The 27520-nt window shown below is 52.5% G+C and overlaps 1 protein-coding gene across 3 annotated transcripts in view; it reads left to right on the forward strand.

Annotated features, from left to right (window-relative positions):
• The window catches only part of GCN1 (GCN1 activator of EIF2AK4), a 54202-nt gene extending 34842 nt beyond the window's left edge, over positions 1 to 19360 (forward strand). For all 3 annotated transcript variants that reach the window (XM_081546232.1, XM_081546230.1, XM_081546231.1), the window contains 22 exons: positions 40 to 219; positions 2634 to 2854; positions 4017 to 4085; positions 4266 to 4404; positions 4493 to 4689; positions 4891 to 5033; positions 6349 to 6466; positions 6580 to 6795; positions 7812 to 7976; positions 9591 to 9752; positions 9984 to 10076; positions 10270 to 10413; positions 10505 to 10774; positions 10992 to 11105; positions 11548 to 11778; positions 13376 to 13569; positions 13682 to 13796; positions 15610 to 15706; positions 16047 to 16195; positions 16607 to 16714; positions 17893 to 18111; positions 18646 to 19360. In XM_081546232.1, coding sequence (XP_081402358.1) covers positions 40 to 219; positions 2634 to 2854; positions 4017 to 4085; positions 4266 to 4404; positions 4493 to 4689; positions 4891 to 5033; positions 6349 to 6466; positions 6580 to 6795; positions 7812 to 7976; positions 9591 to 9752; positions 9984 to 10076; positions 10270 to 10413; positions 10505 to 10774; positions 10992 to 11105; positions 11548 to 11778; positions 13376 to 13569; positions 13682 to 13796; positions 15610 to 15706; positions 16047 to 16195; positions 16607 to 16714; positions 17893 to 18111; positions 18646 to 18771 — 3470 coding nt within the window. In that variant the 3' untranslated portion in view covers positions 18772 to 19360. The remainder of the gene's footprint in view (positions 1 to 39; positions 220 to 2633; positions 2855 to 4016; positions 4086 to 4265; positions 4405 to 4492; positions 4690 to 4890; positions 5034 to 6348; positions 6467 to 6579; positions 6796 to 7811; positions 7977 to 9590; positions 9753 to 9983; positions 10077 to 10269; positions 10414 to 10504; positions 10775 to 10991; positions 11106 to 11547; positions 11779 to 13375; positions 13570 to 13681; positions 13797 to 15609; positions 15707 to 16046; positions 16196 to 16606; positions 16715 to 17892; positions 18112 to 18645) is intronic.
• Positions 19361 to 27520: the final 8160 nt, after the last annotated feature.

A 27520-nucleotide genomic window follows, 5' to 3' on the forward strand; every position in this document is an offset into this window, starting at 1 on the left:
TCCCGTGATTTCACGTGGGCATGTGTCTGCCATCTGCAGGGTCGGTGGAGTTGCTCGGGGCCATGGCCTACTGTGCCCCCAAGCAGCTGTCCTCCTGCCTACCGAACATCGTGCCCAAGCTCACAGAGGTGCTCACCGATTCCCACGTCAAAGTGCAGAAGGCCGGGCAGCAGGCGCTCAGGCAGATCGGCTCTGTCATCAGGAACCCAGAGATCCTGGGTACGTAAGGCCTCTCCCACGAGGGCGCGGGCCCAGCTTCTCCTTGCGCCCCTGGACGCTGCGGGGAGCGTGCACCGGTTCAGCACAGGCCCTCTGAGAACAGAGAGAGTCTCACTGAGATAACCTTTAAACTCAAGGAAGCCTTTTTCCTACGATAATCAGTGGAAAATAGTTCGGAAGTGGTCTGTTCTCCTGTTGGTCTGGAGCAGTCATTGACCACGGAGGTGGGGAAACTGAGTTGTTGGCCCAGAGGCAGCTTGACTCTAAGGGAGTCCTGAGATCCACAGAACTGAATGACAGGGTCTGGATCGCAGCAGCAGCACCCCTCACAGGTTTCAGGGAACTTCTATTCACGCTCATTCCAAGAGACCTGTGATGGAGGGAAGGTTAGGGAGCTTACTCTTTAGCATGGTTGTTTCTTGAGTGATTAGGAAAGACTGATTTCTAGAAATAAACCCCAGCCAGCTACGTTGACTTGCAGCACCATACTTGTTAAAATTTAAGCTTCCACTTAGGACATTGGTGCGCATTCAGTGCGTTTCAGCCTGAGTATTTCCAGACTTGTTTTTAATCAGAAAATGATGGGGTTTTATGGGAGGAACAGGTAGATGTGGGTTTTGTTGTCATTCTTCACAATGTCCAACAGCCCTGGGGATTTCTAAGGCCCAGAACAGTCTCATCTCTTATCAAATGAATGCCTTCATTTTGGGAATCCAGCCTGGGCCCTTTTTTCTTTTTTTTTTTATTAAATTGCAGTGTAATTTGCATAAAATTCACTTTTTACAAATGTACAACTTAGTGGTTTTTAGCATCTTCACAAAATTATGTAAGTATCACCACTGTCTAGTTCTGGGGCACTTTCATCGCCCCAGAAAGGAACCCCACACCCATTATTAGGTTTCACTCCTCATTTCCCCTTCTGCCTCTAGCCCCTGACGACCACTAGTCTATTTTCTGTCTCTGAGTTTGCGTATCTGGACACTTGATGGAAATAGCATCATACGCTATGTGGCCTTTTATGTCTAGCTTCTTGTGTTTAGCATTATGTTTTCAAGGTTCATCTACATTGTAGCATCTATCAATATTTCATTCCTTTTTATGGCCTAATAATATATCTCATTGTATGACTACACCATTTTGTGTATCCATACATCAACTGATGGATGTTTGAGTTGTTGCCACTTTTTGACTTTTAATGTTGCTACGAACATTTGTGTCCAAGGTTTTGTTTGTTTTTTGTTTTTATAGACATGATTTCAGGTTTCTTGGTTAGATAACTAGGAATGGAATAACTGGGTCATACGGTAACCGTTTACCTTTTCTAGGGAACTGTTAGACTGTTAACCTGGCAGCTGTACCATTCTTGACATTGCCAGTAGCTATATATACACACACACACAAGTGTTCCAATTGCCAACACTATTACCGTCTGTCTTTTTGGTTACAGAAATTCTGTTGGGTATGAAGTGGCATCTCACTGTGGTTTTGTTTTGGCCACGCCACACAGCATGTGAGATCTTACTTCCTCAGCCAGGGATCGAACACGTGCCCCCTGCAGTGGAAGCACGGAGTCTTAACCACTCGTTGTGGTTTTGGTTTGCATTTCCCTAATGACTAATGATGTGGAACGTCTTTTCATGTGCTTGTTTTTCATTTGCATACCTTCTTTGGAAAACTGTCTATTCAAATCCTTTGCCCATTTTTAAATTGGGCTATTTAAAAAAAATTGGGGGTGGGGATGGGGCACTACTCTGTGTGGCTTGCTGATTCTTCGTTCCACGACCAGGGATTTAACCCGGGCCCCTGCAGTGCCGAGTTTTGACCACTGGACCGCCAGGGAATTCCCTCAAAACTCTTGACCGGCGTGTATCTTGTTAGGGTTGAATTCCCTGGGCTTGTGGGAAAGATGAGCCAGGTACCCCTCTTGGAGTTCCTTCTGCTGGGCTGATGGTGCTGACTTTGGAGAGTTTGTAGTATCTGTGGCTGCTCTGAGCGTTGTGTGCCTCACTCCCACCACTGGTTCAGGGGCCTTTGTCATCTCCAAACGGTTTTTTTCACAAAACCACTTTGAGTCGTTGCTGCTTCCAGAGTAAGATCCACGTTGCTAAACGGCTCTCCCCTGGAGGCCTCGCTGGGGCTGCAGCTCAGGGCCACTGAAGCTAGCCGGCAGGCACCCCACCAGCCACAGCTCTGCAGTGCAAGGGGGTGACAGCTGCCGCCCCCACACCGCTTCCTCCCGGGGAGCAAGAATAGAATTGCTCTTTGCAGACAGGCTGGCTTCCTCAGCTGGTGACTTGTGGAGCTCTCGGAAGAGGGGCCCCTGGCCTCCTTCTGTTCTGACCCGTCTAGCGCTGGGGCTCTGGCAGCCGCCCCACAGACTTGTACCCAGTCGCCTCTCTCTTGTCTGGACACAGCCATTGCTCCGGTCCTGTTGGACGCCCTGACAGACCCCTCCCGGAAGACCCAGAAGTGCTTGCAGACCTTGCTGGACACCAAGTTTGTCCACTTCATCGATGCCCCGTCCCTGGCCCTCATCATGCCTATTGTCCAGAGAGCCTTCCAGGACCGTTCCACGGACACACGGAAGATGGCTGCCCAGATCATTGGCAACATGTACTCGCTTACAGACCAGAAGGTATGGGCCTGTGGGGGGCTCGCACAGGACTGACCAATGGATGCTGGCTCCAGGCACATAGCCCCTACTGACAGTAGACACGGGGCAGCTGTGGGCATTTGATCCCTGATATCAGGGCAGAAGTGGACTGTTTGGGGTGGAAGGTGGAAGTCTGGGCTCTCTGCACATCTTGCAAAGCCCAGCCACACAAGTCTTGATTAGCTCCACTCCCAGATGAGGCCCGTCCCCATGAGCTCCTTTTACAGACTGATGGGAAGGAAAGGTCCAGCCTGGCCTTTGACTTTTGTGTTGGGAAAGTGGCTGCCGCTTTGATTGCTGGCAGTGTCTTCTTGTCATAAGCACTGGCTTCTGTGAGCCTCTCAGGAAATTAGCCTAGTTTGGGAGATCTTCTCTCTTTACTCACTCCCAGGGGCTGATGTGTGTGCTCTCAATACCACAGCTCTGATTTGCTTGCTGAGGCTTCAGGCACAAGAGATAAAGTGGAAAGTTAGGTCGATCCTAGGAAGTTTGGGAAATTGAAAGTTGGAAAACCAAAACATTTTACCCATAGCCCTCCAGAAGCCTAGACAATTATGTTTTAAAATTACATTTAAAAATGATATTTCTGAACATAAATATATGTCCAAGTTATAAGGAGTTATTCATAAAACCAAGTCTTAAATAGTTATGTAACATTCCAACAAGTTTATATACCATAACTTACATAATTCTATTGTCAGTCACATAGTGTCCAAGGTTTCTTGCTATTTTAAATGATGCTGCAGTGAACATAAAGTTTTTTCTATATTTAAAACTGTTTCTGAAAGTTGAGTGCTGTATCAAAAGACATAAACCTTTTAAGGTAAAGATCGTGCAACTCTGAAAGGAAAGTGCTGAAAGAATCTCGTGGATGCCCGAGGCTGGGCAGCCTTCGGTCCCAGGAGGAGGAAGAGCTCTGAATGGCAGCTGGGGGCTCTCCACCTCCTGAGGAGGGCCTGGGGTCCCTCAGAGGTTTTTCTGAGCAATCACACAGGCCCTTCAGGGAGCCAGGGGGTTGGAGGGGGTTCTCTACCCATGAGAGCGCTCCTAGTCAGCAGAGTGGGGTGGTCAAGATCCACCCAGAAACCGGTCTGGAGAAAGCGGGCCTCAGGCCTCCACTGAGTCGCTCCTTCCGTTGTTGCAGGACTTGGCTCCTTACCTGCCAAGCGTGACGCCTGGTCTGAAAGCCTCTCTCCTGGATCCTGTGCCTGAGGTGAGTCCGAGAGGGGAGGGGGCGGGAGCTCATGGTTTTAGCCCCACCCCAGACAACCGATTGCTAAGAAGCCCTAGAGGCTGCATTTGCCTCTGGTGAAGGGCAGGAGACCCTAGGGACCCCTCCTCATTCCTGCGTGGTCACATCTCCTCACCTTCCCCACTCTCGGTTCCCTGACAGGTACGGACGGTGTCTGCAAAGGCTCTCGGGGCCATGGTCAAGGGCATGGGGGAGTCGTGCTTTGAGGACTTGCTGCCGTGGCTGATGGAGACACTGACCTATGAGCAGAGCTCTGTGGATCGCTCGGGCGCCGCGCAGGGTGAGGCAGGGCGGGCCCAGGGGCCAGACCTGGGAGGCCCTCTGGGGATCCTCAGGTCCTGTGGGCTCACTCTGACCCTTTCCTGCAGGGTTGGCCGAGGTCATGGCTGGATTGGGGGTGGAGAAGTTGGAGAAGCTGATGCCAGAAATTGTGGCTACAGCCAGCAAAGTGGACATTGCCCCCCACGTCCGAGACGGCTACATCATGATGTTCAACTACCTGCCCATCACCTTCGGGGACAAATTCACTCCTTACGTGGGGCCCATCATCCCCTGTATCCTCAAAGTAGGCACCAGTGCCCCCACTGAGAATAGGGCCTAGGGTGGGGGCCAGGACGCACACTCTCTCCTGGGAGGCTCGGCCTCTCTGCCAGATACGGCTGGGTGGCAGGAGCCCTCATCCTACTCTACTCATCATCATCCGTTTATTCTTGGGTCTGGGTGCCTAGGGGGCAGCAGGTCTGGCTGACACCCTCTCTGTGCACAGGCTCTTGCTGATGAGAACGAGTTTGTGCGTGATACCGCCCTGCGTGCAGGGCAGCGGGTCATCTCCATGTACGCCGAGACAGCCATTGCCCTACTGCTGCCCCAGCTGGAGCAAGGCCTCTTTGACGACCTCTGGAGAATAAGGTGAGAACTCACGTGGAAAGACCTAGTGGCCATAGCTTTGTGTTTGGGGAACTTACTGAGAAATGAGGGCTTCCCAGGTGATGCTAGTGGTAAAGAACCCACCTGCCAATGCAGGAGATGTAAGAGACATGGGTTCGATCCCTGGGTCAGGAAGATCCCCTGGAGGAGGAAATGGCAACCCACTTCAGTTATTCTTGCCTGAGAAATCCCATGGACAGAGGAGCCTGGTGGGCTATGGTCCATAGGGTTGCAAAGAGTCAGACACAGATGAAGTGACTTAGCACACACACACGCATGCACTGAGAAATGAAAGGCAGAATATTGCCAAAAGCTCTCAACTTTTCCAGACCCTCGTTTTTCACCTTTTGGTAACTCTCCGGTTTCCTACAGTAGTGTCTGTAATTCCAGTTCTCTTCTAAGATATTATTTCTCTTCAGTCCTTCAGTTTGTGTCAAAATTTTAAATGTGAGTGCTTTCTAATCTGAAGATCCTCCTTCTAGGATTTCATTCCAGGGACATATTTAGTCGAGTGCTTAAAGATGTATCTAGAAGGATGTGTGTTGCGATACTGCTTATCATTTGAAAACCTGGAGGTAGGTTTGAAAAAGTCAGGTAGCACGTCCACGCCATGAACTTTGATCTGGCCATTACGAAGAGTGATGTAAGGACCATGTCCGCTGGCACAGAACACTCCTCAACCTTCTCTTGGCTGGTGGGGTGGTGCGGGCCGTGGCCCGGTCATGTGCAGGCCCACTTCGCACATCCTGTGTGTGGGAGGGGTGTCTGTGTACAGGGTGATTGATGTGCACAAGGGTGTCACCGGAGTGTCAGAGTGGTTGCCTGGGTGCCGGCAGTCTGGGCGCTTGTTTACCCTCTCTTTCTTTATATTTTTTTGTGTCAGTTGAATTTTCAGTTTGAATACGACTGTTAGTTTTATAATCATTCATTCAAAGAGAAACGGTTTCTCCTAGGCCTCTCCTTACGTTGCGTTCTGACGATCTGCATTCCTGGATTCCCTGCTCATACTTCCCTCTGTGTTCTCTCTCTCTTTAATAACTTTTATTATGGAAATATTCGTAACTGCTTTTAAGGCTAGCTTGTTCTTTCCCATTATTGAAGTAACGTTCATTAGTACAAGACTCGGAGGGAACATGTTTGGGAGACTGTCGAGAAGTGACTCTCGTTTGCGGCCTCTCCCGTTCTGAGGAACCACCAGTGTGTGTGTTTCCTTTCCTTTCAGTCTCTTTTTCTGGCTGGTGCTTGGCCCAGACTTCTTCCTGCGCCCGTGTGACTCTGTTCTTGGCCTCCTCCTCAGGTTCAGCTCTGTTCAGCTCCTTGGCGATCTCCTGTTCCACATCTCAGGGGTCACTGGGAAGATGACCACAGAAACTGCCTCGGAGGATGACAACTTTGGAACCGCTCAGTCCAACAAGGTGCGCAGCCCCAGTTGACCTTCTTCCGTCTGCTGCCAGTGGGGAGACTCCCTGGCCCTCACGCCGTGGGGGTTTCACCGCCTCTCATTCTCGGCTCCCTTCTGCCGCTGCAGGCGATCATCACTGCCCTGGGGGTAGATCGGCGGAACCGAGTGTTGGCGGGGCTGTACATGGGCCGCTCGGACACCCAGCTGGTGGTGCGGCAGGCCTCCCTGCACGTCTGGAAGATAGTGGTCTCCAACACCCCCCGCACCTTGCGTGAGATCCTGCCCACCCTCTTTGGGCTCCTGCTGGGTTTCCTGGCCAGCACATGCGCGGATAAGAGAACGGTCAGTGTCCTGGGCCTAGCTTCTGACCACGCAGCCCTGATGCCTCCTTTCAGAGGCTAGAAAGCTGGGTCTGCAGAGAATGAGAGAGCAGTGGGGTCCACCATCTAGCAGGGGAACTTTTATTTACTTAGTTACTTAAGAAATATTTATTAAGCATCTACCATGTGCTAAGCAGGGGCCTAGGACCTTGTAGAGAAGAAAGGCAGCCTTGTGGAGCTGCCGTCTGGCAGAGGAGACGGATATAAATCAAACAGTCACACAAACAAGTGGAAAATGCAACTATGGCAAGTGCTACATGGCACTGCCAGTGCTTATACCAGGTCAACCAGCTGGAGGGCTCAGGGAAGGCTTCTCAGAAGAATGATGTTTGAAGATGAGCAATGAGTGAGCATTAGCAGGTGAGGAGGTGATGAAAGACTGTTCGGGACCAAAGGACCAGTGCTTGAGATACCAGGACTGGACATGCACAAGCCTTGAGGTGGGCAAGGAATTTGCCCGCAGCAGGGGCTGAATGAAGGCCAGGGCAGCTGGTGGAGGGCCCCCAGGGCCAATGATCACTTCTGCCAGTCCACTCCCAACCCCCGTCCCTGGCAAACAGATTGCATAATTGGCTCTGAAGAAGGGTTTGCACACGGCCACAAAGGAGATGGGTCTTTTTCCCTGAAAGTTTTGATTACAAACCCAGCTGTCCTTTCCTGGGCAAGAGCATGAGGGTTAAGTGACTTCCAGGCCATAGTTTTCAATCCAGGGAGATCAGCCCTCAGCTGGACAGCAAGTGTTGAGTGTCTCGTTCATCCATAAGATGCCGACTCTTTAAGCTGAGTAGGCATGTGTGACGCAGAGAGAATTTTATTTGGTGGTGTTTTGCAAGCACCCTGGGGGCTCTTCACAGGATAGAGCGTTAGGGAAAGTTAAGTCAGGCTCAGGTAACATCTGGGAGGTCCTGGGGCCCTCATTCGGAGTAGCCCACGGGGTCTGCAGGGAGTCACTATCCTGAATTGAGCTCTGCCCGTCAGATCGCAGCCAGGACACTGGGAGATCTCGTCCGGAAGTTAGGGGAGAAAATCCTGCCAGAGATCATCCCCATCCTGGAGGAAGGCCTGAGGTCTCCCAAGAGCGATGAGAGGCAGGGCGTGTGCATCGGGCTGAGCGAGATCATGAAGTCCACCAGCCGGGACGCGGTGAGCATGTCCTCAGGGCCCACAGGCCTGCCCCCCACTCAAGAGGGCCAGGGGGTGGGACGTGGTGAGCATCTCCTCAGGGGCCCGCAGGCCTGCCCCCATCCCACTCAGAGGGCCAGGGGTCAGGGGCTCCTGAAGAAGCTGCTCCATTAACGACACTTCACCCTCAGGGACACGCCAACCTCACTCCAGAGGGTGCTGTGGGCAGTGAGGTGCTGATGGGGTCACAGTGCCCTGGGCTTTCTCACCTCTCAGCTTTCCCATCAGTTTACAGGCTAAGACCTCAACGATTTAGAGGCCTGGGGTGGCTTTTGGATATTGAGATGGTCTTTCTCTCAGCACTCCTGAGGTGGTTCCAGATCAATCTTCTTGTGTCAGGGCGTCAGTGCAGTTCATGTGTGTGGTGTGCTTAGCCGGGAAGGGCGGTGCGTGTGTGTGAGAGGTGGAGGGTGGCGGAGAGCAGGGGGTCGTAGAGTAGATGAGAGTGAGCACTTGGTGGGTGGAAACGCGTCTCTAGCAGTGAGATTGTTTTCACATAGTGACAGTCAAGGGGGTTGGAGTCTGTCACCGACCCTACTTTTTGTAATTGAGCTTCCAGACATCCCTGGGGAGTAGGTTGAGCGTAGGCATAGAGCTCTAGATTGGGATGAAAGCACAAAAGCGATGAGTGGATATTGGGTCAGAGATTCGAGCATGTGGTCAATTGCTCAGCCTGAACAGCCTCATCTGATCCTTCTCCTCCTGCGTGTGTCATTACATGTGTGCCATATGGGGTTTTTATAGTTGCATTTTTCGAAGAACAAAGGTAAATTCTGTCATCAAATAGGACTGTGATTAATTAAATAGGTAGTGCCCCAATGCCTGAGGCCTTGCCCATGGCGTGGCCACCATATTCAGATTCAGTCGTTAGATTCACAGAGGGGCGTTGCTTCAGTAGAATTGGTTATGGAGGGCACAGAGCAGTTGTTCGCCCCACTGTGGACTCAGAAAGTTCATAAGGGAGCAGGTATTTGAACTGAGACTTGAAGAAGGACTTGGAGTTTCCCAAGAGCATGAACAAAGGAGCCTGGGGAGTGGAGGCCAGGTCACTTGGGGCCTCGCTGTGGGAAGGAGTTTGGCATTCCCATGAGAGACCAGAGTATCTGGGGAACTTGCTGAAAAAAAATCAACACTATTAACTGTTAAGTCCGTGGCTCAGGTGATAAAGAATATGCCTGCAATGCAGGAGACCGTCTGCAACACAGGAGATGCAGGTTCCATCCCTGGGTTGGGAAGATCCCCTGGAGAAGGAAATGGTAACCCACTCCAGTATTCTTGCCTCGAAAATCCCATGGACAGAGGAGCCTGGCAGATTGCAGTCCCTGGAGTCACAAGAGTCGGACATGACTTAGCAACAAAACCGCCACCTCTGGGGGAAGGCTCCTCAGGGGCAGATAATATATCCTGTCTGCTTTCTCATACTAGTGCATTTCCACAGAAACCAGCTGAGTGAAAAGTCTAGACCCAGCGAGAGTCCAGGGAGCCTGCCTAGGCCAAAGGTCCTCACCGCCCCCATCCCCCGCTGACTTCCCCTCCCTCCACCACGTCAGGTTCAGCGCTCTCATGCCATTGCAGGTACTGTATTTCTCCGAGTCCCTTGTGCCCACGGCAAGAAAGGCCTTGTGTGACCCGCTGGAGGAAGTCAGAGAGGCAGCGGCCAAGACCTTCGAGCAGCTGCACTCCACCATCGGCCACCAGGCCCTGGAGGACATCCTCCCGTTTTTACTGAAGCAGCTGGTGAGTGGCTCTGCCTCACCCCTGCCAGGAGGGGTTCCACCATCTCCTTAGAGGCCGCACGCCGGGGCTGACTCTGCCAAGGAAGCCAGTGCAGGCCCCAGAGGGAGTGGGTGCACGGGATGGCATCAGCTCTCTGGGGGGCCGGGTGGGGGGTGTCGGGGCCGGGGAGGTCCAGACTGCGGAGGCGGGGAGGAGAGCGGCTCCCAGATGTCACCCTGCGCCCCTCTGCAGGATGACGAGGAGGTGTCCGAGTTTGCCTTGGACGGTCTGAAGCAGGTGATGGCCATCAAGAGCCGTGTGGTGCTTCCCTACCTTGTGCCCAAGGTAAGTCCCCACATGCGGCGACACCCTCTAGCCCAGCAGCCACAGCCCCGTCACCGTCCCCGGGTCTACGTGAGAACCAGCTCTGAACCCGGATGCTGGGGGAGGCGGGTGACTCTGCTCTGGGAGATCCCGTCCCCAGCGCCGTGGCCGGCACGGGGCAGCCCCCACTGAGCTGATCTTCATCATCCTGCAGCTGACGACCCCGCCTGTCAACACCCGGGTGCTGGCTTTCCTTTCGTCTGTGGCAGGTGATGCCCTGACGCGTCATCTTGGCGTGATCCTCCCGGCAGTCATGTTGGCCCTGAAGGAGAAGCTGGGGACTCCAGACGAGCAGCTGGTGAGGGGCACGGTCACCCCTACGGACTCTATCCGTGTCCTGTCCCGTCCTGGAGGCGCGTGCTCAGCCGAGGTGTCACCTGTGGTTTTAGGAGATGGCCAACTGTCAGGCCGTGATCCTGTCGGTGGAGGACGACACTGGGCACCGGATCATCATCGAGGACCTGTTGGAAGCCACCCGCAGCCCTGAGGTGGGCATGAGACAGGCCGCAGCCATCATCCTCAACATCTACTGCTCGCGCTCCAAGGCGGACTACACTAGCCACCTGCGGAGCCTGGTCTCAGGCCTGATCCGCCTCTTCAACGACTCCAGCCCCGTGGTTCTGGAGGAGAGCTGGGACGCCCTGAATGCCATCACCAAGGTGAGGGGCTGCTGGACCACCTCTGGTGCCAGACAGTTCTGGGCGTTTCTAAGAGTAGACGCTGTTGGCCAGCTTCAGCCTCTGTCGATCCGTGGCCAGTCTTGTCTGTACTCCGCCCACACCCTTTCTTCCCCCTGCTCTCTTATTTTGAAGCCGTCTTGAGAGTGCTTGACTTAGAACCCTGACATCCTCTTTGCTGTTCCCCGGTTTCCCACAGAAACTGGATGCGGGCAACCAGCTGGCCCTCATTGAGGAACTGCACAAGGAAATCCGGTTCATAGGAAATGAGAGCAAAGGCGAGCACGTGCCAGGCTTCTGCCTCCTGAAGAAGGTGAGCCAGGGCCCTGGGCAGGGCCCCGCGGGCGTGTGGCCCTCCTCCGCCTTCCCCCGGGTCCCTGGAGCTGGGGCCGCCACAGCAGCTGCGTGTTACTCCACATAGTGCTCTAGGTGCCGTTGCGCACCTCCACGGACAGCGTTTCTTCCCCATGGTGGCCCTGAGGGGACAGGGTCCGAGTTCACCACCTCCAGTTTCAGCTGTGGCGGTCACCTCAGAGCAGATGAGTGACAGGCCTGCAGGACTCTGCTCTTGTCACTGTCAAGTCGGGGAGACTGTTCCTCAGCTAGCAGCCTCTCAGGCGGCGACCCTGGCTGCCTGACTCGGTCGCTCGTGGAGTTGCAGAGAGGGTGGCTGACAGGAGCTCCTGGCTCCGGGTGGGGTACACCTGGGCCCAGAACCTTGGCGATTGGACTCTCGGGTGTGGTTCTCTTGTCAGGGGGTGACCTCCATCCTCCCAGTGCTGCGGGAGGGGGTCCTGACCGGCAGCCCGGAACAGAAAGAGGAAGCCGCCAAAGCGTTAGGCTTGGTGATCCGCCTGACTTCGGCAGACGCCCTGCGGCCCTCCGTGGTCAACATCACCGGCCCTCTGATTCGCATCCTGGGGGACCGGTTCAGCTGGAACGTGAAGGCGGCTCTGCTCGAGACGCTCAGTCTCTTGCTGGCCAAGGTGAGGACTGACAGGTTCACTTGGTCCACTCGGATATTAGAACACAGATCTGTGCACAGGACACGGGCACGCAGTGTGCTGTGCAGGCAGGGTGACAGCTTAGCATGGCAATCAGCACAGAGGGAGCGAAGACCTTGGACTCTGGACTCAACACACGTGGTCAAGTCCAGGTCTACCACTTGGCAGATGTATGGCCAGAATGACCTCAGAAGGTCGTGCAACTTCTGAGTCTGCTCCTTCACTTGTGTTTTGAGGGCACAACACTGCTTGTCTCTCAAAGGGCTATGAGAAATGGGGCTCAGGTGAAATAACATCTAATGACACGTTCTAACTCAACACATCAGTATGTGTGTGTCTGATAATCGCTTTTATTACAAGTGGTTCAAAGGACAAAATCCAGGGCCACCTGACTACCATAGAAACTTTGTTCACGTACGTTTCCTGTCTTTATGAGCACCTCATAAAGGGAGATGTAGAGAATCTGAGGAGAGAATGCAAAGGAAGTCCGAGAGCAACTGTAGTAACTTCAGTTTTTGCTCAAAGTGTCAGGAGCGAAGCAATACATTAACTGTTTCTGATACTTTACGGGCTAATAATTAAAGCCTTTAGGCTTAGAGAGTTATAAACAGCCAAGATTTATTTTGTTAAAAAAATTTCTTACTTGTGGTTTGGAAACAAAAGCTTAAGAGATTGTAGCTTTTTTCCTTCTGGGAGAAAAGTGTTGGGGAGCAACTTCCCAGCTAAAAAACAGGACTGTGAGCATCAGCTTCATTCTGTTGGAAATTGTCTTTTCTTTTTTTCTTTTAAATTAAGTATCATCTTTATCTTCCATTCTGTGCTGTTCTTGTGTGTGTGTGTGTGTGTGTGTGTGTGTGTTAATTCTGTGTCCAAATGGAGCCTTTCTCTCCTGGAGTTTGTCCCACAGGCTGTGAGCCAGGTGTCACTTGTGGGCAGGTGGCTCTCACTACAACTTTGCTGGCTTCACTCTGTGGTCCACCTCCCAGCAGCCTGCCAGCCCCAACCCCCATGTCTCTAGACCCTAAATGGCATTGAGCCTCCAAACAGCCTCTTTGATCTTCCCTTTTAGCCTTGAGTAGATCTTTCCTCTGGGGCTCATCTGTAGTTTGTCACAGACATGCATCTTTACCTCCACGTGGTCAGGACTTAGACTGGATTGTCAGTGCCTGGGTGCACGTGTATATAGGAATGACCTCCCAAGTCCACCTGTTCCATAGGATTGTGTGCAGTAGGTGGCCCCTGGCCTGATTACCTGCCTTTGCAGAATGTTCTTCCACAATACTGACAGGTCTGCTGGCCCGCTCTGTAATGTATTCAGAGCCGGGGGTTTTGAGTCACTTGTCCACGTGGACAGAGCCCCCCTTAAGCCGAGCTGACAGCTCCCAGCCTGCGGGAAGCTGGAAACAGAAGAGGAGGCTGAGAGGACCCTCTGTGCCAGGCTCCCCCGTCTTGCGGCGCCTCTATTCCTGGCCTGAGTGTGGAGCCGCGCGGGTTTGGGGTGCTCTGTTTTCGTGCCTGTGGTGCCCTGTGGCCCGCACTCCCCCTCAGCCGGGCTCTGGGATGGGGGTCTATCCGACAGGTCGGGATCGCCCTGAAGCCCTTCCTGCCCCAGCTGCAGACCACCTTCACCAAAGCCCTGCAGGACTCTAACCGCGGTGTGCGCCTGAAGGCCGCCGACGCGCTGGGAAAGCTTATTTCTATCCACATCAAGGTGGATCCTCTCTTCACGGAACTGCTGAATGGCATCCGGGTCATGGAGGACCCGGGCGTCAGGTGAGGCGCCGCGCGGGGAGAGCCGTGGCCGTGGGGCGGCCCGGCCCTGCCTGTGCGGTGGGAGCGCGGGTGGAGGAGAGTCGGGTTTGAGTTGGGTGCGTTGGTTTTGCAGGGACACCATGCTGCAGGCCCTGAGGTTTGTGATTCAGGGAGCGGGGGCCAAAGTGGACGTGGTCATCCGGAAAAACATCGTCTCGCTCCTGCTGAGCATGCTGGGACACGATGAGGTACCACCACAGGTGGACGCGGGGTGCGCAGGCTGGGCTGGTTTCCCTTCCCTTGGGCTGGCGTCTCTGCCTCGAGAAGCAGGACGTGGTCAGGAGTGATCGTCATGCCCGACAGTCGTGTCACTCTGGTTTGCCACACCTCTGATCGTGAGGGAGACGGGCACCTAGTGTTGATACGGATGGCGTGTTGTATAGATAAGGGAAGCTAAGGTTTCCAAAGTCCCAGGCCTCACGTTCATTTGTTCTCTAGTCTTAAACAAGTCGCTTCCCCCGCTCTGCCCCTCATTTCCCCAGTTGTAAAATGAAGTTTCATTTTTTGGTTCGGGAAACATTTGCTGATGTGCAGAGCCACGCCCAGAGGTGAATGAAGTGTGGGCACAGCCCCCAGGAAACAGTGTCTGGTGTCTGTCCGGGAGGGGTTGCTCAGCACTGTTTGTGAGGGGCAGACTGACCTGGGGCCGTGCCCTAGCATGTGGTAGAGAGAGAACCGGGACTGAGCTCGTGACTCCCGGTTCTCTGTCCCAAGGCCCTTCCTGGCCCTGTCTGCAAGCATCTGTGAAGTACCAGTTGGCTGCCTTGCAGTCTGGTGAGCCCCGAAGTGGTTGAGTCTTTGAGAAGGATTTTCTCTTTCCCCTTTGACAGACGGCCCTCTGCCATGTTGCCAGATTGCCACTGTAGGGCTGATCCCTGGAGAGAGGCCTCGGGGTTCACATGTGGCCACACCTTGTTTGCCCATGCCCGGGGCCAGTTATCCCCTGCAGCTGAGGCCCCGGCCTTTTGTGGGGTACACATGGGAGCCTTTGCCTTCTCTTGGTCACGGTCTGTCAGAGCTTTTATAGGGCTACTCACAGTGCAAGCAAAAGTTAGTATGTAAACCAATTTGCATTTCACCACAATGGAGCTTAAAATAGACCCCTTTGAGAGAGTGGGTGTTGTGTCAGAGAGAACCAGCTTTAGCCTCGCGTGACACCTGGGAGCTCAGAGGCCCAGACTGCCGGCCAGCCACCCTCCTCCCACTCAGAACTTCCTCTGGATCGGAGGTGGCAATCCAGGGTGCTGGCCTGGCTCATGCCTCCCCACAGGCCCTTGAGGCCCTGGTTGGTTGGTTGGTTGGTTGTTTTGTTTGGGAGAGGCACGCCAAGTTGGCACTTCGAATACTGTAGCACGTAACCCAAGATCCTCCACACAGCATCCCGTAGTGAGCCAGCAGGGAGAGTGGCCAGGAAGCGCTTATGTACGGGACTTTGGTTTTGACACAGAACCCTCAGCCTTTCCCTATTGCCTTGGGCCGGTTAGAGCTTCAGTTTGACTTCCTAGGACAGACCCACACAACGTTGGTGCAGCAGGGAGCCTCTCTGGACAGAGGTGGACACACGAGAGGATTGGGAGTGGGGTGGGGTGAGGTGGGGTGGAGTTCCCAGTGGTCCTCCAGCCGCCTTCCCTGAGGACTGTGGGCAGAGCTCGCACCCCTCCCTGCCTCACAGGGCTGTTGATAGTAATTGAGATAATAAACGTGAAGCTTTCAGGCTTGTAAGAAGAAAGGTGCTATGTAAATACAATTATTGTTGCTGTTATGATGATGATCACCATATGCACACACGCTGTAGTTTTCTATAATTAAGTTAAGTGCTGGGTGTGTAATTTTTAACTCGGCGTCGAGTGGCAGCCGCAGTGAGTGGCAGCCCTGCTCTGGCGGCGGGAGTGCGCACGCCTGGAGGGAGGACTGGACTTGGTTCTGCCTCCCTCCCGCCCTGGTGCCCGCGGAGCCCATGTGGGCTGGTGCCCTGGTTCACCACCTTCTCTGCCCCATCAGGACAACACGCGCATCTCCTCGGCCGGGTGCCTGGGGGAGCTGTGCGCCTTTTTGACGGAAGAGGAGCTCAGCACCGTTCTTCAGCAGTACTTGCTGGGTAGGCCTCTTGTGTGCACTTTTCGGGGCCTCTCTGTCTCCCCTGCCCCTCAGAGGGTCTTCTGGCAGCTGGACCACCCCCTCCTTGGAAGTGTCAAAACAAAATGGAGTTTCCGGGAGTCTTGCAGCCCGGAGTGTCTCTGCTCTGAGGACGCAGCCATGGTCGGGAGCGGCCTGTGAGGGATGGCCACTTGGTGGCCAGTTGGGGCAGGGAGGTCCGTGTGCAGTGAGGGCTGGGGTTCCCATCAGGCTCTGAGCTGACACACGAGCCTCAGGTGGGGGAGGTGGGCTTCGCGGGTGGTAGACGGTACAGGTCGACCCCGCTGTGTCCTTCCACCCAGCGGACGTGTCTGGCATTGACTGGATGGTTCGGCACGGGCGGAGCCTGGCTCTCTCCGTGGCTGTGAGCGTGGCTCCCGGCAGACTCTGCGTAGGCAAGTACGGCAGCGACGTCCAGGACATGATCCTCAGCAATGCCATGGCGGACAGGGTAAGGCTTTGGGGCGGCCAGACCAGGTGGTCAGAGGCTCGAATTTGACTCTTGCCAGTAATTTCCTGTACCCTGGGACCAGTGCTTGGTCTCCCTGGGCGCCAGTTTCATCATCTAAACAGTGAGGACTTTGGGTTGGAGCATCCAGAGGTCCCTTCTAGGCCAGAAAGTCTGTGATTCTGTTCCTGGGAACTAGTGTTTCAGGCTTTGTTCACCTGCTCCACAGCCAGGCAGAACCTCTCCATGAGAGCCGTCAAAGGGTCTTGGAGGTGATGTAGTCAGGGGTGGGGTGGGGACTGGTGATGGAGAGCTAGGGTCCCCAGAAATGCCTGGGGAAGGGACGGTGCCTGGCCCTGCTGCCCCGAGGAGGGAGCCAGAGGCACCCCGTCTAGCTCTTTGCTCACTTTCCAGATCCCCATCGCTGTGAGCGGGGTCCGGGGCATGGGCTTCCTGATGAAGCACCACATCGAGACTGGAGGAGGACAGTTGCCAGCCAAGCTCTCCAGCCTGTTCATTAAGGTGAGCGGGGCAGCCTGGCTTGTGAGAAGGACCCATGACTAGAAGATCCCAGAAGTGTGTCCGTGTGTTACAGGCACTCCGAGGCTGGCATGCAGGGCAGGGGGTCTCTGAGCTTGTAGGGCTGGGATGCAGAGTGGTCTCTGGAAGACTGCCCAGCTTTTTTTCTTTTTTGCCCAACTTTTTGTCAGAGTCTCCCATAGATCCATGACCCAAAATCAAGTTAAGAACCTCTATTTTAGGTATTGTTTCTAGGCACCCTAAGTTTGTAAACTTTGGGACAGACCTGGGTTCAAATTTATCTTCGCTTTCCTGCCTCCCTTTAGCAGGCATGACAGTAGTTAGCAGGCATGACTGTTGTGGTCGCTGCAGGACCCACTTGGGAAAGCTGGGGAGCCTGGCAGAGGGTCTTCCAGCATCTGTGTGATAAAACACGCTGCTCAAATGTTGGCGTGCACACAAAACCAGAATCTGCATTTTAAGAAATGCGGCCGAGCCCTGCCCCCTGCCTTTGTAACCAGCTCCTGGGCAGTGTCAGTGGCCCTGGGGCACTGAGGGTCTCACTCACTCTGAGCAGTGAGGTTCCCACGGCTGCTGTCTGCACCCTGCAGACACCCAGAGAGGAGGGTGTACAGGGCCCTGACTGGACTGAGCCTGTATCACCCCACATGCAGCCGTCGTCAGTGTTTATTACTGACCGGGCTAAGACCCTAAAGGTACAGAGGTGATCGGGGCAGACAAGATCTCTGGAGGTGGAGGTACACAAAGGGCCTGTGGGAGGGCCCTCATCTAGATGGGGCTGTCGGGGAGATGCATGAAGGCTGACATCTGAGCTGAGGCCTAAAGGATGAGAGGGGACTGACCAGGTGAGGATCTGGGGCAAGCACGTCCCAGGCAGTGGGACCCGCCAGAGCAGGGGCGCAAGGCAGGAAGCAGCGTGGGGCATTTGAGGAAGTTGGAAGCCCATGTGGGCTGAGTGTGCCGAGCCAAGGAGAGGGTGGTGTGAGATGACGTGGAGGAGGTAGGGTCCGAACACACCCGGCCGCCTTCCCACAGTGGGGATGCCGCGGAGGGAGCAGGGGGTCAGGTCCCACGATGAGGGCAGCGTCAGGGCAGAGCCTGGGCTGCAGTGGGGAGCAGGCTGGATGTGCCTGATGGAAAGCCTGCACTCCTCTTCACAGTGTCTGCAGAACCCATCCAGTGACATCAGGTTGGTGGCTGAGAAGATGATCTGGTGGGCAAACAAGGACCCGCTGCCTGCCCTGGACCCCCAGGCCATCAAGCCCATCCTGAAGGCCCTCCTGGACAACACCAAGGATAAAAACACCGTCGTCAGGGCCTATAGCGACCAGGCGATTGTCAACCTCCTCAAGATGAGGCAGGGAGAGGAAGTGTTTCAGGTGGGAGCCTGGGACTGGCGGGCCTCCCCACGGCTTCTGGGCGCTTGTCTTGTGGGCCTTCTGCATGACAGTGTTTAAGGCTCGTACTCTGCCACCCAATAGGCATGAGTGTTGATGGGCAGATGGTCGGTCATCTGGTGACTGGTCTGGTGCCTAAAAACACATCCTTCTATTCCTGAGGTGTTCAGGTTCCTTTCAGCAGCAGGGCTCCTCCTTCAAGTAGAATCTCAGGTGGCTCTCAAACCTGTAACAGACCCCCCAGGGCTGCCTGTTGAGGCCCAGAGTCCTCTCTCTCAGCCCCCTGCCTGCTGAGCCACCTTTAAAGCGCTGAATGCTCCAGGCCCCACTCCGTCGTCACATCAGGCCATGAGACCTGCATGTCTTGGCTGTCCCTGGATCCACCCGATTGCCTTACTTTGCCCGGGTTCCCCTCAGTGGTTCTAGTTCTGGGTTCGCATTCAGTGTTGTCTTTGACTGGAGAAATTGGAAGCCATATTTTCTGATTTTGTCTCCTCGTTTCCCTCCTCCCCCCAGTCGCTCTGCAAGATCCTGGATGTGGCCAGCTTGGAAGTGCTGAATGAATGCAACCGGAGGTCCCTGAAGAAGCTGGCCGGCCAGGCCGACTCCACGGAGCAGGTGGACGACACCATTCTGACCTGACAGACCCAGGCCCGTCCGCTGGGCTCTGCATCAGCATTTCAGCTCCACCTCTTTGTTCACTGTTTTCATTTTTGAAAATACATTTGTTCTGATGGGGAGCTTAGGAGATGGCGTCCCCAGAAAGTATTTTAATATATCAACAGACCACAGCCAAAGCCTTAAACCTACACACAACTGAAAATTGCCTCCTCCATCTCTCACCCTTTTCTTTGGAGAAGAGAAGAAGAAGCACATGCGTGAGCCTTGCCCAGTGGTCACCAGGAGCTGCTTCTCCACTCGGTGTGGCTGGGTCCAGAACGCGAGGTTCAGACGTCTGCCTCCCGGTCTCTTGTGCCAGAGCTCTGGGTCCAGGGCCAGTGCTTCCAACCTCTGCCTAGATCCCGAGGGGGCACAGAACCGTGGAGGCCTGCCCGTGCAGTGTCTTGGCGTGGCTTTTCCGCATTGTGCAGCCCACCTGGATCTGACCCATCAGGTGAAAGGGACAAAACTCGTACAGCCCTAGTAGTTTGCAAGTTGGGGGAGGGGAGTAGGTTTAAACGCGGGTAGTTTGAAGGAGGGATATTGAATAAAGGCTTTGATTTGATCTTGATAAGCAGAGTTTTAAAAATCTCCAAACATCCACTAAACATGAAGCTTCGTGCATCAGGAGCAAGGCAAGGCCTCATGCAGCTGTCCCTGTGAGCACAGGCAACTCTCTGATTTCTGGGCGTCTCTCCTGCTCTCGGAAGTCCGGTAGATTGCTGCAGCCATGTCTGTTCTGAGACTGGATCTCAAGAGGGCTGCAGTCAGGCCTGAGATCTCACTGGTGTGGCGATTCCAGGGGTCATATCAGCCGCCTCCCTATTCTGTCCTGACGCAGAAAGGTAGGCAGCTTCTGAGAGTCGAGTTTTACAGAGAAAGTCTTCCCTTCTGTGGAATAAGAACAAACCACATTCCTGTAATCAGAATTGCGAGAGGAAACCAAAGTCGCAGTGAAGCATCTGCCTCCTTTATGAATGACTTCCTTCCTCCTGGTTCTTAGAAGGCTCGTGATCCAGGCATCCTGTCTGACGGAGCCCGCCCCTCCGGGCCCCAGTGACGCGAGTGTTCCTGGGCTGTTTTCCCTGGTCACAATATGGAACAAAACTTGTACCAAAATTTCTGGTATGAGCTGTAAAAGGAAGAAAAAAATGAAACATGGTGGGAGCGAGCTCACATTATAAAAGGCCTGAAGTACTATACCAAAAACCAACCAAAAGCAAGGCTTTGCTTATTAATGCAGCAGAGCTAGAAAGTAGCCTTGTGACTCAGCGCTTCTGATGAATAAGGCAGGGTGACCTCTGAGGTGCTTGCTGTCTGTGCCTCAGCCTTGTGTGTCACAGGACTTCCTCCGCTGCTCACTGCAACTGCAGAGTCCCAGGGATGCAAGGGACCTCGAGAGGGCAGCTGAGCCGCTCCCACAACCAAAGCAGCCAATGGTTACAGCTTTTTGTAGCCATGGTAACTGTCCTCTGCTCCTGGGATTCAGATGATTGCTGGCAGGCTCCCAGCTGCCTGGGGCATATGTCCAGCAAGGCAGTTGCAGCTGCAGTCACCTCTGCTGGTCGGCCCTGGGGAAGCAGGTGAAGTTCTCATGGGAGGGGTTGTGGGCTGGGAAGCCTCTTTTAAGCTCCCGAGGTAAGTGTTCAGTGCTTCCTCCAGGATCTTAGAGCAGACACTTGAGTCCACCTCTGATGTGCCATCCTCAATCTGAAATCGGTAGGAGAGCCTGATGTACTTATAGCTGGAGGACTCTCAGTAAACAAGGTCCAAAACTGCTTGGTGGCTCGGACAGTGAAGAATCTGCTCGTGATGCGGGAGACCTGGGTTCAGTCCCTGGGTCGGGAAGATCCCCTGGAGAAGAGCATGGCTACCTACTCCAATATTCTTGCCTGGAGAATCCCACGGACAGAGGAGCCTGGCGGGCTACCGTCCATGGGGTTGCAAAGAGTCAGACATGGCTGAGCAACTAACACTTTGACATTTTCAAAGGAGAAACACCAGGTTCCCATTCAGAGACTGGAGGACAATGAGATCTCTCTATTCAAAATGGGTGGACGGAAGAAGGTTGATGTACAGACTGAGATGACTCAGAGTCCTGGAGTGCACTGACTCGCATCCCCTGAGTCTGGAAGTGGGCTGTGAAGGGCTGTCACAGCTATGCCAGTGGAGCAGGTGAAGGGGACCCCGCCAGCCCATAATCACTGCAGTCCTGAAAACAGCTGCCCAGGCTGAACACTCGGGAGGAGAAGGAGCTTGGCAACAGAGAATGAAGCCATCTGCCCTGATGGTTGGTAGGGCTGTTTACCCTCAGAGGAGTCACCCAGCCTTTCTGGGCCAGTTTTCTCGTCTGCAAAATGAGGAATTTGAAATGGAAGCTCCCCATATGTCTTAAAGTTATCCTTTAGGGGTGAACAGTAATTATAACAGGTGACATTTGGCTTTTTTTTTTGTCCCCCACTTAATACACTCACCTTATGGAGTAGGTTCTGTAGTTACGACTGTTTTCCTGAGGAGGAAGTTGAGGCACGGGATAGTCATAAGTGGCGGTCTGTCCCCAGAGCCACTCGTGTCCTTAGCCTGTCTTCCTCCTGTGGGCTGGCTACCTGGGCACAAGTACCTGTCACTCTATAGACTGGTTCCTTCAGGCCTCTCATGTCCTGCAGCGCACGAGGTGGAGTGCCAAGGCGGCTCCAGGTGACTGGCCAGGGGCCTTAGCCACCCGAGGCCTTCCCCCACGGCTCTGTAGGCTGATCCATACTTCACCCTGCGTATAGGACACTTCCTGTTAGAAAAGACATTTCTCTGAGACTTTATGAGAGGGGAGCACCATCTTTCTCTGCCAGGTGTTAGAAGGGCGGTGACAAGATGGTGTGCCTTTAGCTAATCTGGAGAAAACTAAACTGAGCATTCTCAACCCTTTAACTCTGGGAGCTTCTGGAATCTTGGTGTTGAGACTGTTTTAAAACGTGGGGGAGTGTGACATGGTTCACATCCCTTGTCGTTCCCTTCATCCCACTGCTGAGATGCTGGAGGGCTTGGGAGGGGGCAGGGGACCTGCAGAGTCAACGCTATTTTATTGGCAGGGATTTGGGGACATGATTTTACTGAGAGCGGATGTCAAAACAAGACAGGTGGTTGGGGATGTTTTTCTTCTAACTAGGGTTCTGTGTGGACTGGTCTTTTAACTGCTCCAAGCCTTTCTAAATAAGAGCAATAGGTGAAACAGGAACCAGCCTAACTTAAAGATCTAGGTTCTGAAATATTTTTAAGGAAACGCAGCCGTTTCTTTAAAATTCTCATACAGAGCACCCTGGTGGAGCCGCATGGACTTGGAAGTCAGGTTTAAACCTTAACTTGACTACTTCATGTTAAGCCAGAGCATGTCCCCTAACCTCTCTGAGAACGTGTCCTCATCTGGACAGTGACAGTCCAGCCCCCCACTCTCTCTGGAGTGGGTGAGGTAACGCCCTCAGTACGTGGCCGGACCCGCGGGAGGTACCGCATATGTGGATGGTGTGAGTAGAGTGAGGTGTGTGGACAAAAAGAGACCGGGCACCTAGTGCTCTGCTAGTGCTCTGATCTGGGGGGTAACGGTGGACCCAGAATTTGCACGTTAATTTTTTGAGCCCAAGTTTTGAAAAGCCATCAACCTAGAGTCAGATCTTTCCGGCGGATTGATTACTGTGTTTGAATGTAGTCTCTTAAACACTGAAAGAGAGGCACATAAGCACATGGACGAGTCTTCACTCTGCCTGGGCTGGACAGCAGTCCTGTCATTGCTGAAGCAGGAGAGGCTGGGAGCCAGCCCCTGTTTTATGAGGAGAAGTGCTGGACTGAATGAGTTACAAGCTGGAATCAAGACAGGAGGGAGAAACAACCACCTCGGATGTGCGGATGATACCACTGTAACGGCAGAAAGCAAAGAGGAACCAAAGAGCTGCTTGATGAGGGTGAAGGAAGAGAGGGAAAGAGCCAGCTTAAAGCTCAATATTAAAAAATCTAAGATCATGGCATCTGGCCCCATTACTTGATGGCAAATAGAAGGGGAGAAGGTGGAAGTAGTAACAAATTTACTCTCCTTGGGCTCTAAAATCACTGCAGATGGTGACTGCAGCCATGAAGTCAAGGAACAAGTGCTTTTTGGCAGGAAAGTTATGACCTAGACAGTGTGTTGAAAAGCAGAGACTACTCTGCCAACAAAGGTCCATATAGTCAGGGCTGTGGTCTTCCCAGTGGTCACGTATGGTTGTGAGAGCTGGACCATAAATAAGGCAGAGCACCAAAGAATTGATGAACTGTGGTGGTGGAGAAGACTCCTGAAAATCCCTTGGACAGCAAGGAGATCAAACCAGTCAATCTTAAGGGAAATCAACTCTGAATACTCATTGGAAGGACTGATGCTGAAGCTAAAGCTCCAGTATTTTGGTCATCTGATGTGCACAGACAACTCAGTGGAAAACTCCCTGATGCTGGGAAAGATAAAGGGCAGAAGAGGTGTCAGAGAATGAGAAGGTTGGATGGCATCACCGATGCAACGAACATGAACTTGAGCAAACTTCGGGAGATGGTGAGGAACAGGGAGGCTTGGTGTGCTGCAGTCCACGGAGATGCAAAGAGACACGACTGGATGACTGAACAACAACAAAACTGAAGTAGGGAAGGAAGGGAGTGTCACTAAGGTCATGTGGCCAGTTGGCTGCAGAACTGGAAAAGCAAACCCACATTTCTTGATACTGTGGTCACCAAGCCCCAGAGCCATACTATAAAAATACTTTTGGAAGGCGAATTTAACAAATGAGTCAAGTTCTTGGCGTGTGGTTCTGTGGAGTGACTGGGTTTCACTTTTTAGAAGAGGTGGAGCCCAGTTTCACTGGGCGGTTCTGATCTGCTAGGAGGGTTCCCTGCAGGCTGCCCCGGTGGAAGGAAGATGTTGATACTAACAAATCTTAGGAAACTGGAAAAACTAGTCCAAAGATTATCAGCTCAGTGGGATTTCTGGGTGAGATTCCTGAGTGTGTCTGCATGGAAACACCAGTTCACTTTGATGCTTCTCTGAGAGCTGGTTGAGATGGCAGCTGGGTCACAAACTACCATTTAGACTCATCAAGAAATGAAGTGGGACGCTTGGGGTACTGCAGTATTTAACAGAGTGTTTCTCAGATATTTCAGCCCCAAGACTCCTTTACACTGTGAAAAATGATGGTGGACCCCAAAGAACTCTTGCTTATATGTAACTTGCCTACTGATACTTAACCATCTTAGCAAAAACTGGTCAACTTTAGAAGCTCCACTAATTCACCTAAAATCTATTCACCTAATCTATTACACATTAACATAGATAACCATATAACATGTTAAGTTTGAGGAGAGCAGCACTGCTTTGCATTTTTGCATGCCTCTGCATTTCTGGATTCTCACGTCTGCTTCTGCATTCAGTCAACTGTGATGTCCCAGGTTGTGCAGGCCCTGGGAGACTGCACCATGCACTCTTAAGGAATGAGTGGTAAAGGCAAATGACATCTCAGTTTTGTGAAAATGTTTCAGCTTCACAAATCCTTTGAGTCTCACAGGGAGCCTTGGTGTCTCTAGACTGCAGTTAGAAAATTCTGATCGAATCTTGAAGATGGGAGAAAAATCCTACTGATAATGGGAGGGGGCCTGACCCTGAGTTACAGTGAGAGACCCCAAATTTGGCCCACACCTCACAGAAAGCAAACTTGAGAAAGTTCATTCAGGTTATTTCTGAGGCTCCTAACTCTGTAAATTCTAGGTGTGGCTTCACTTTAACTGAATGGAAACCAGGTGCCCACCATGTCCAGGTCCAAGTGGGTATCAGGATGGTCCCTGCAATCTAGGGACTTCCATGTCCACTTGATGGGGAAGAGGGTGGCCAAAGGGCAGGGCCAAGTGTTGATAGGATTCTGCCTGCAGCGTGCAGGTGGGGAGTAAGGGGCCGGTTGCCAGCCCCATCAGAGGAGAGACCATGGTTCCATTTATTCCCTCCCTGCTGGACCAGCGTGTTGGTTGGTGCTGCCCTCTTCTTATCTGCACCCACTTCCTGTTACCTGATTGCAGCAACTGCTTCCTCCCTCAACACAGAATTCAGCAAGTTCAGACTCCACTGCTGACCAGCCTGAACTGTGGATTTCCCAGGTCCCTCCCCAGCTTCCGCTGCACTAGCCCACATCTGTCCTCCCACCTTGGGCACCGCTGGCTCTGAACCCAGGCCTCGGGCTCGGAGGTCCTTCCCCTTTCCCCTCAGCCTCCACCACCACATTCGACTCTCCTCTTTGCCAGTTGAGCTTTTTAAAAGGCTCTTAACCCACCTTCCTCTCATCCTTACTACTGTATCCTCACTGTTCACTGGCTGCCAATCCTCTACCTACGCTATCCTGGAAAATACTTTATTCACCCCACTGTTTTCAGCAGCCCCTTCATTTCTCTTCATTCACAACCAGACTTACTGAATGAACAGTATATAACCACTGCCTTCAGGACATCACTGTCTGTCCTGTAAACCTCTGTATACTCTGTCCCCCTTACTCTCCTTGGTTTTTCCTTTTAACACATATTTGCATTTTCTATCAGAATGTGAGCTCCATGGAAGCAGGGACTTGAAAGCTTTATTTCCTGCCACCTCCCCAGCTCCTGCATCAGTGCCTGGCAGCTGTGAGCCCTCAAATGTTCACTGCCTCATCTTCCCCAGTTGTACCATAAATTCCTGAGGATGGAGTTTTGTTTCGCTCCTGTTATGTCCTCAGTGCTGGCACCCAGTAGGTGCACACTACCTACCTTACTAGTAAAGGGATCCAGTTGTCAGGTAAATTGTTTTCTAAAAATTTGATAGATACTGATTGCATACCGTCTTCTGCACCTGGTCCTTGCTGTTTCTTCACGCCTGGGCTTTGGCAGTAGCCTTCGTTAAAACTCTGCAGCTGAAAATCCCTCCTGCGTGCTTGCACCAGATAACTCCCCCCCACCCCAAACATTCTGATGCTGCTCCTCTGCTCAGGAACTTTCAATGCCTCTCCACTGTAGTCGCTGTAAGGTCTGAACAGGTGGTGTTGCAAAGCTCATCATCCCTAAGCTGGCTCTTCAGAACAGTGGAACAAAGTTTCCCGTTGGCAGCACATACTGCTCCTTACCTCCGAGGGGCACAAAGGTTTATGTTGTTCTAAATATAGACTTTATCTACCATAACATAGCTTCAGTCACTGCATTGTAATTTAGATCATGTACAACAATGTTTCTAGAGGAAAATGTGCTCAGATTTTCACTTTGGGGAGCCAGGCACACACCCTGTCTCATGGGGAATTCTCCCTCAAGGCTAACACAGATCATCCTCAGGGCTGTGACAGCAGCTATTAAAACACACTTGCCATTCCCAGCTCTCGCAATTCCAATTCCACCATGAAACCTCTATGATGAAATCTTTCCCCCCCAATTCTAACCAAAAGTGATAGCTCTCCTCTGAAGTCTAGTCTGCTAATCTGACAGCTATTTCATCTTGTCTTGTATTTTTTTATTCTTCACAAGTGTGTCTTATCTCTGATGAGACTGAAAGCTCCTGGATGGGAAAAACTCTATCGTAGAGTCTGGCACAGATTAACACCCATTGCTTCCAAGAAGGCACAGGGAGGCAAATCAGAGGAGTCTGGGCTTCATAATGGCTGATTCTGCTCCACTTCTTCAAAGTATCCTACAGCCGTGCTCTCAAGAGGCCTCCCTGGGCATGTGCACTCAGGTCTGCAACAGCAAATGGCCCAAAGCAGGGATGAGTCAGTGCAAAATGACCTCAGGTTTACTGTGTATCACATGCCTGTAGGAGCCGGGTGATTTGCAAACATCTTTTTCATCCTCACAACTATTCTGAGGAAACTGGGGGCTCTGAGACAGTGTGATGTGATTTTTCCAGACTCTCAAAAGCTTTAAGGGATGGTGCCGGGATTTCAAAGCTAGCAAGTGAACCAAAGCCTGTCTGATTCCAGAGCAGGTTGAGAAGGTGACCCAGAGCAGCCTTCTGCCTCACTAGGCAGGCAGGGTGGAGTGTGCCTGCCTTGGGGAAAACTCTGAGGCTTCTTTCTTCTCTTGTATTTCCTAAAACTGCTGGATCAAAGGGGATCCCACTAACCTTTCCCACAGCAAGAAGGACTATTTTGTTTCAATGATCATTATGAAGAGCTCCCCTCCCAGCTAGTACCTTCAGATCCTAAGCCCATGTTCTTTGGTCATCACCAGGCCAATTCTCAGCTCCTGGAAAAACAACTTAAAGCTTGAGTCAGACACCCCATGTGCTACTCAAGGATCTTCTCTGCAACACTGTTTATAATAAGAGATTACAAATGTGAATGCCTATCAACAGCAGAGTGGTCAAATTATAGTACACCAATGATAGAGTGCTCCGTGGTTGTGAAATGACAGAAGGTCTAAGTATGCTGTTAAGAGAGAAAAGGCAGTTTACATACACGTGTGTTCCACAGGCAAAGACAATTCATTGAAAGACATTTATTCATTCAACAAGTATTTGTTAACCATTTTAAGGTATCAAGAAACTTAGTAACCTGTGAGGGGTGGGTCTGAGGGGAAAAATGGTAACTTGTACTTTCTGGTAAGCTTCTGTACATTAAAAAAAAAAAAAAAAAACTCCACAGGCATTACTTTGTATAAAGTCAAAATAAGTTTGGGAAAACAAGAACAAATATCTAGCAGGTACTCGACTAGAAAGGGA

The sequence above is a fragment of the Giraffa tippelskirchi genome, chromosome 11 (genome assembly GCF_054371585.1).
Source record: "Giraffa tippelskirchi isolate mGirTip1 chromosome 11, T2T-mGirTip1v1.2.pri, whole genome shotgun sequence".
In the NCBI taxonomy this organism is placed as follows: Eukaryota; Metazoa; Chordata; class Mammalia; order Artiodactyla; family Giraffidae; genus Giraffa; species Giraffa tippelskirchi.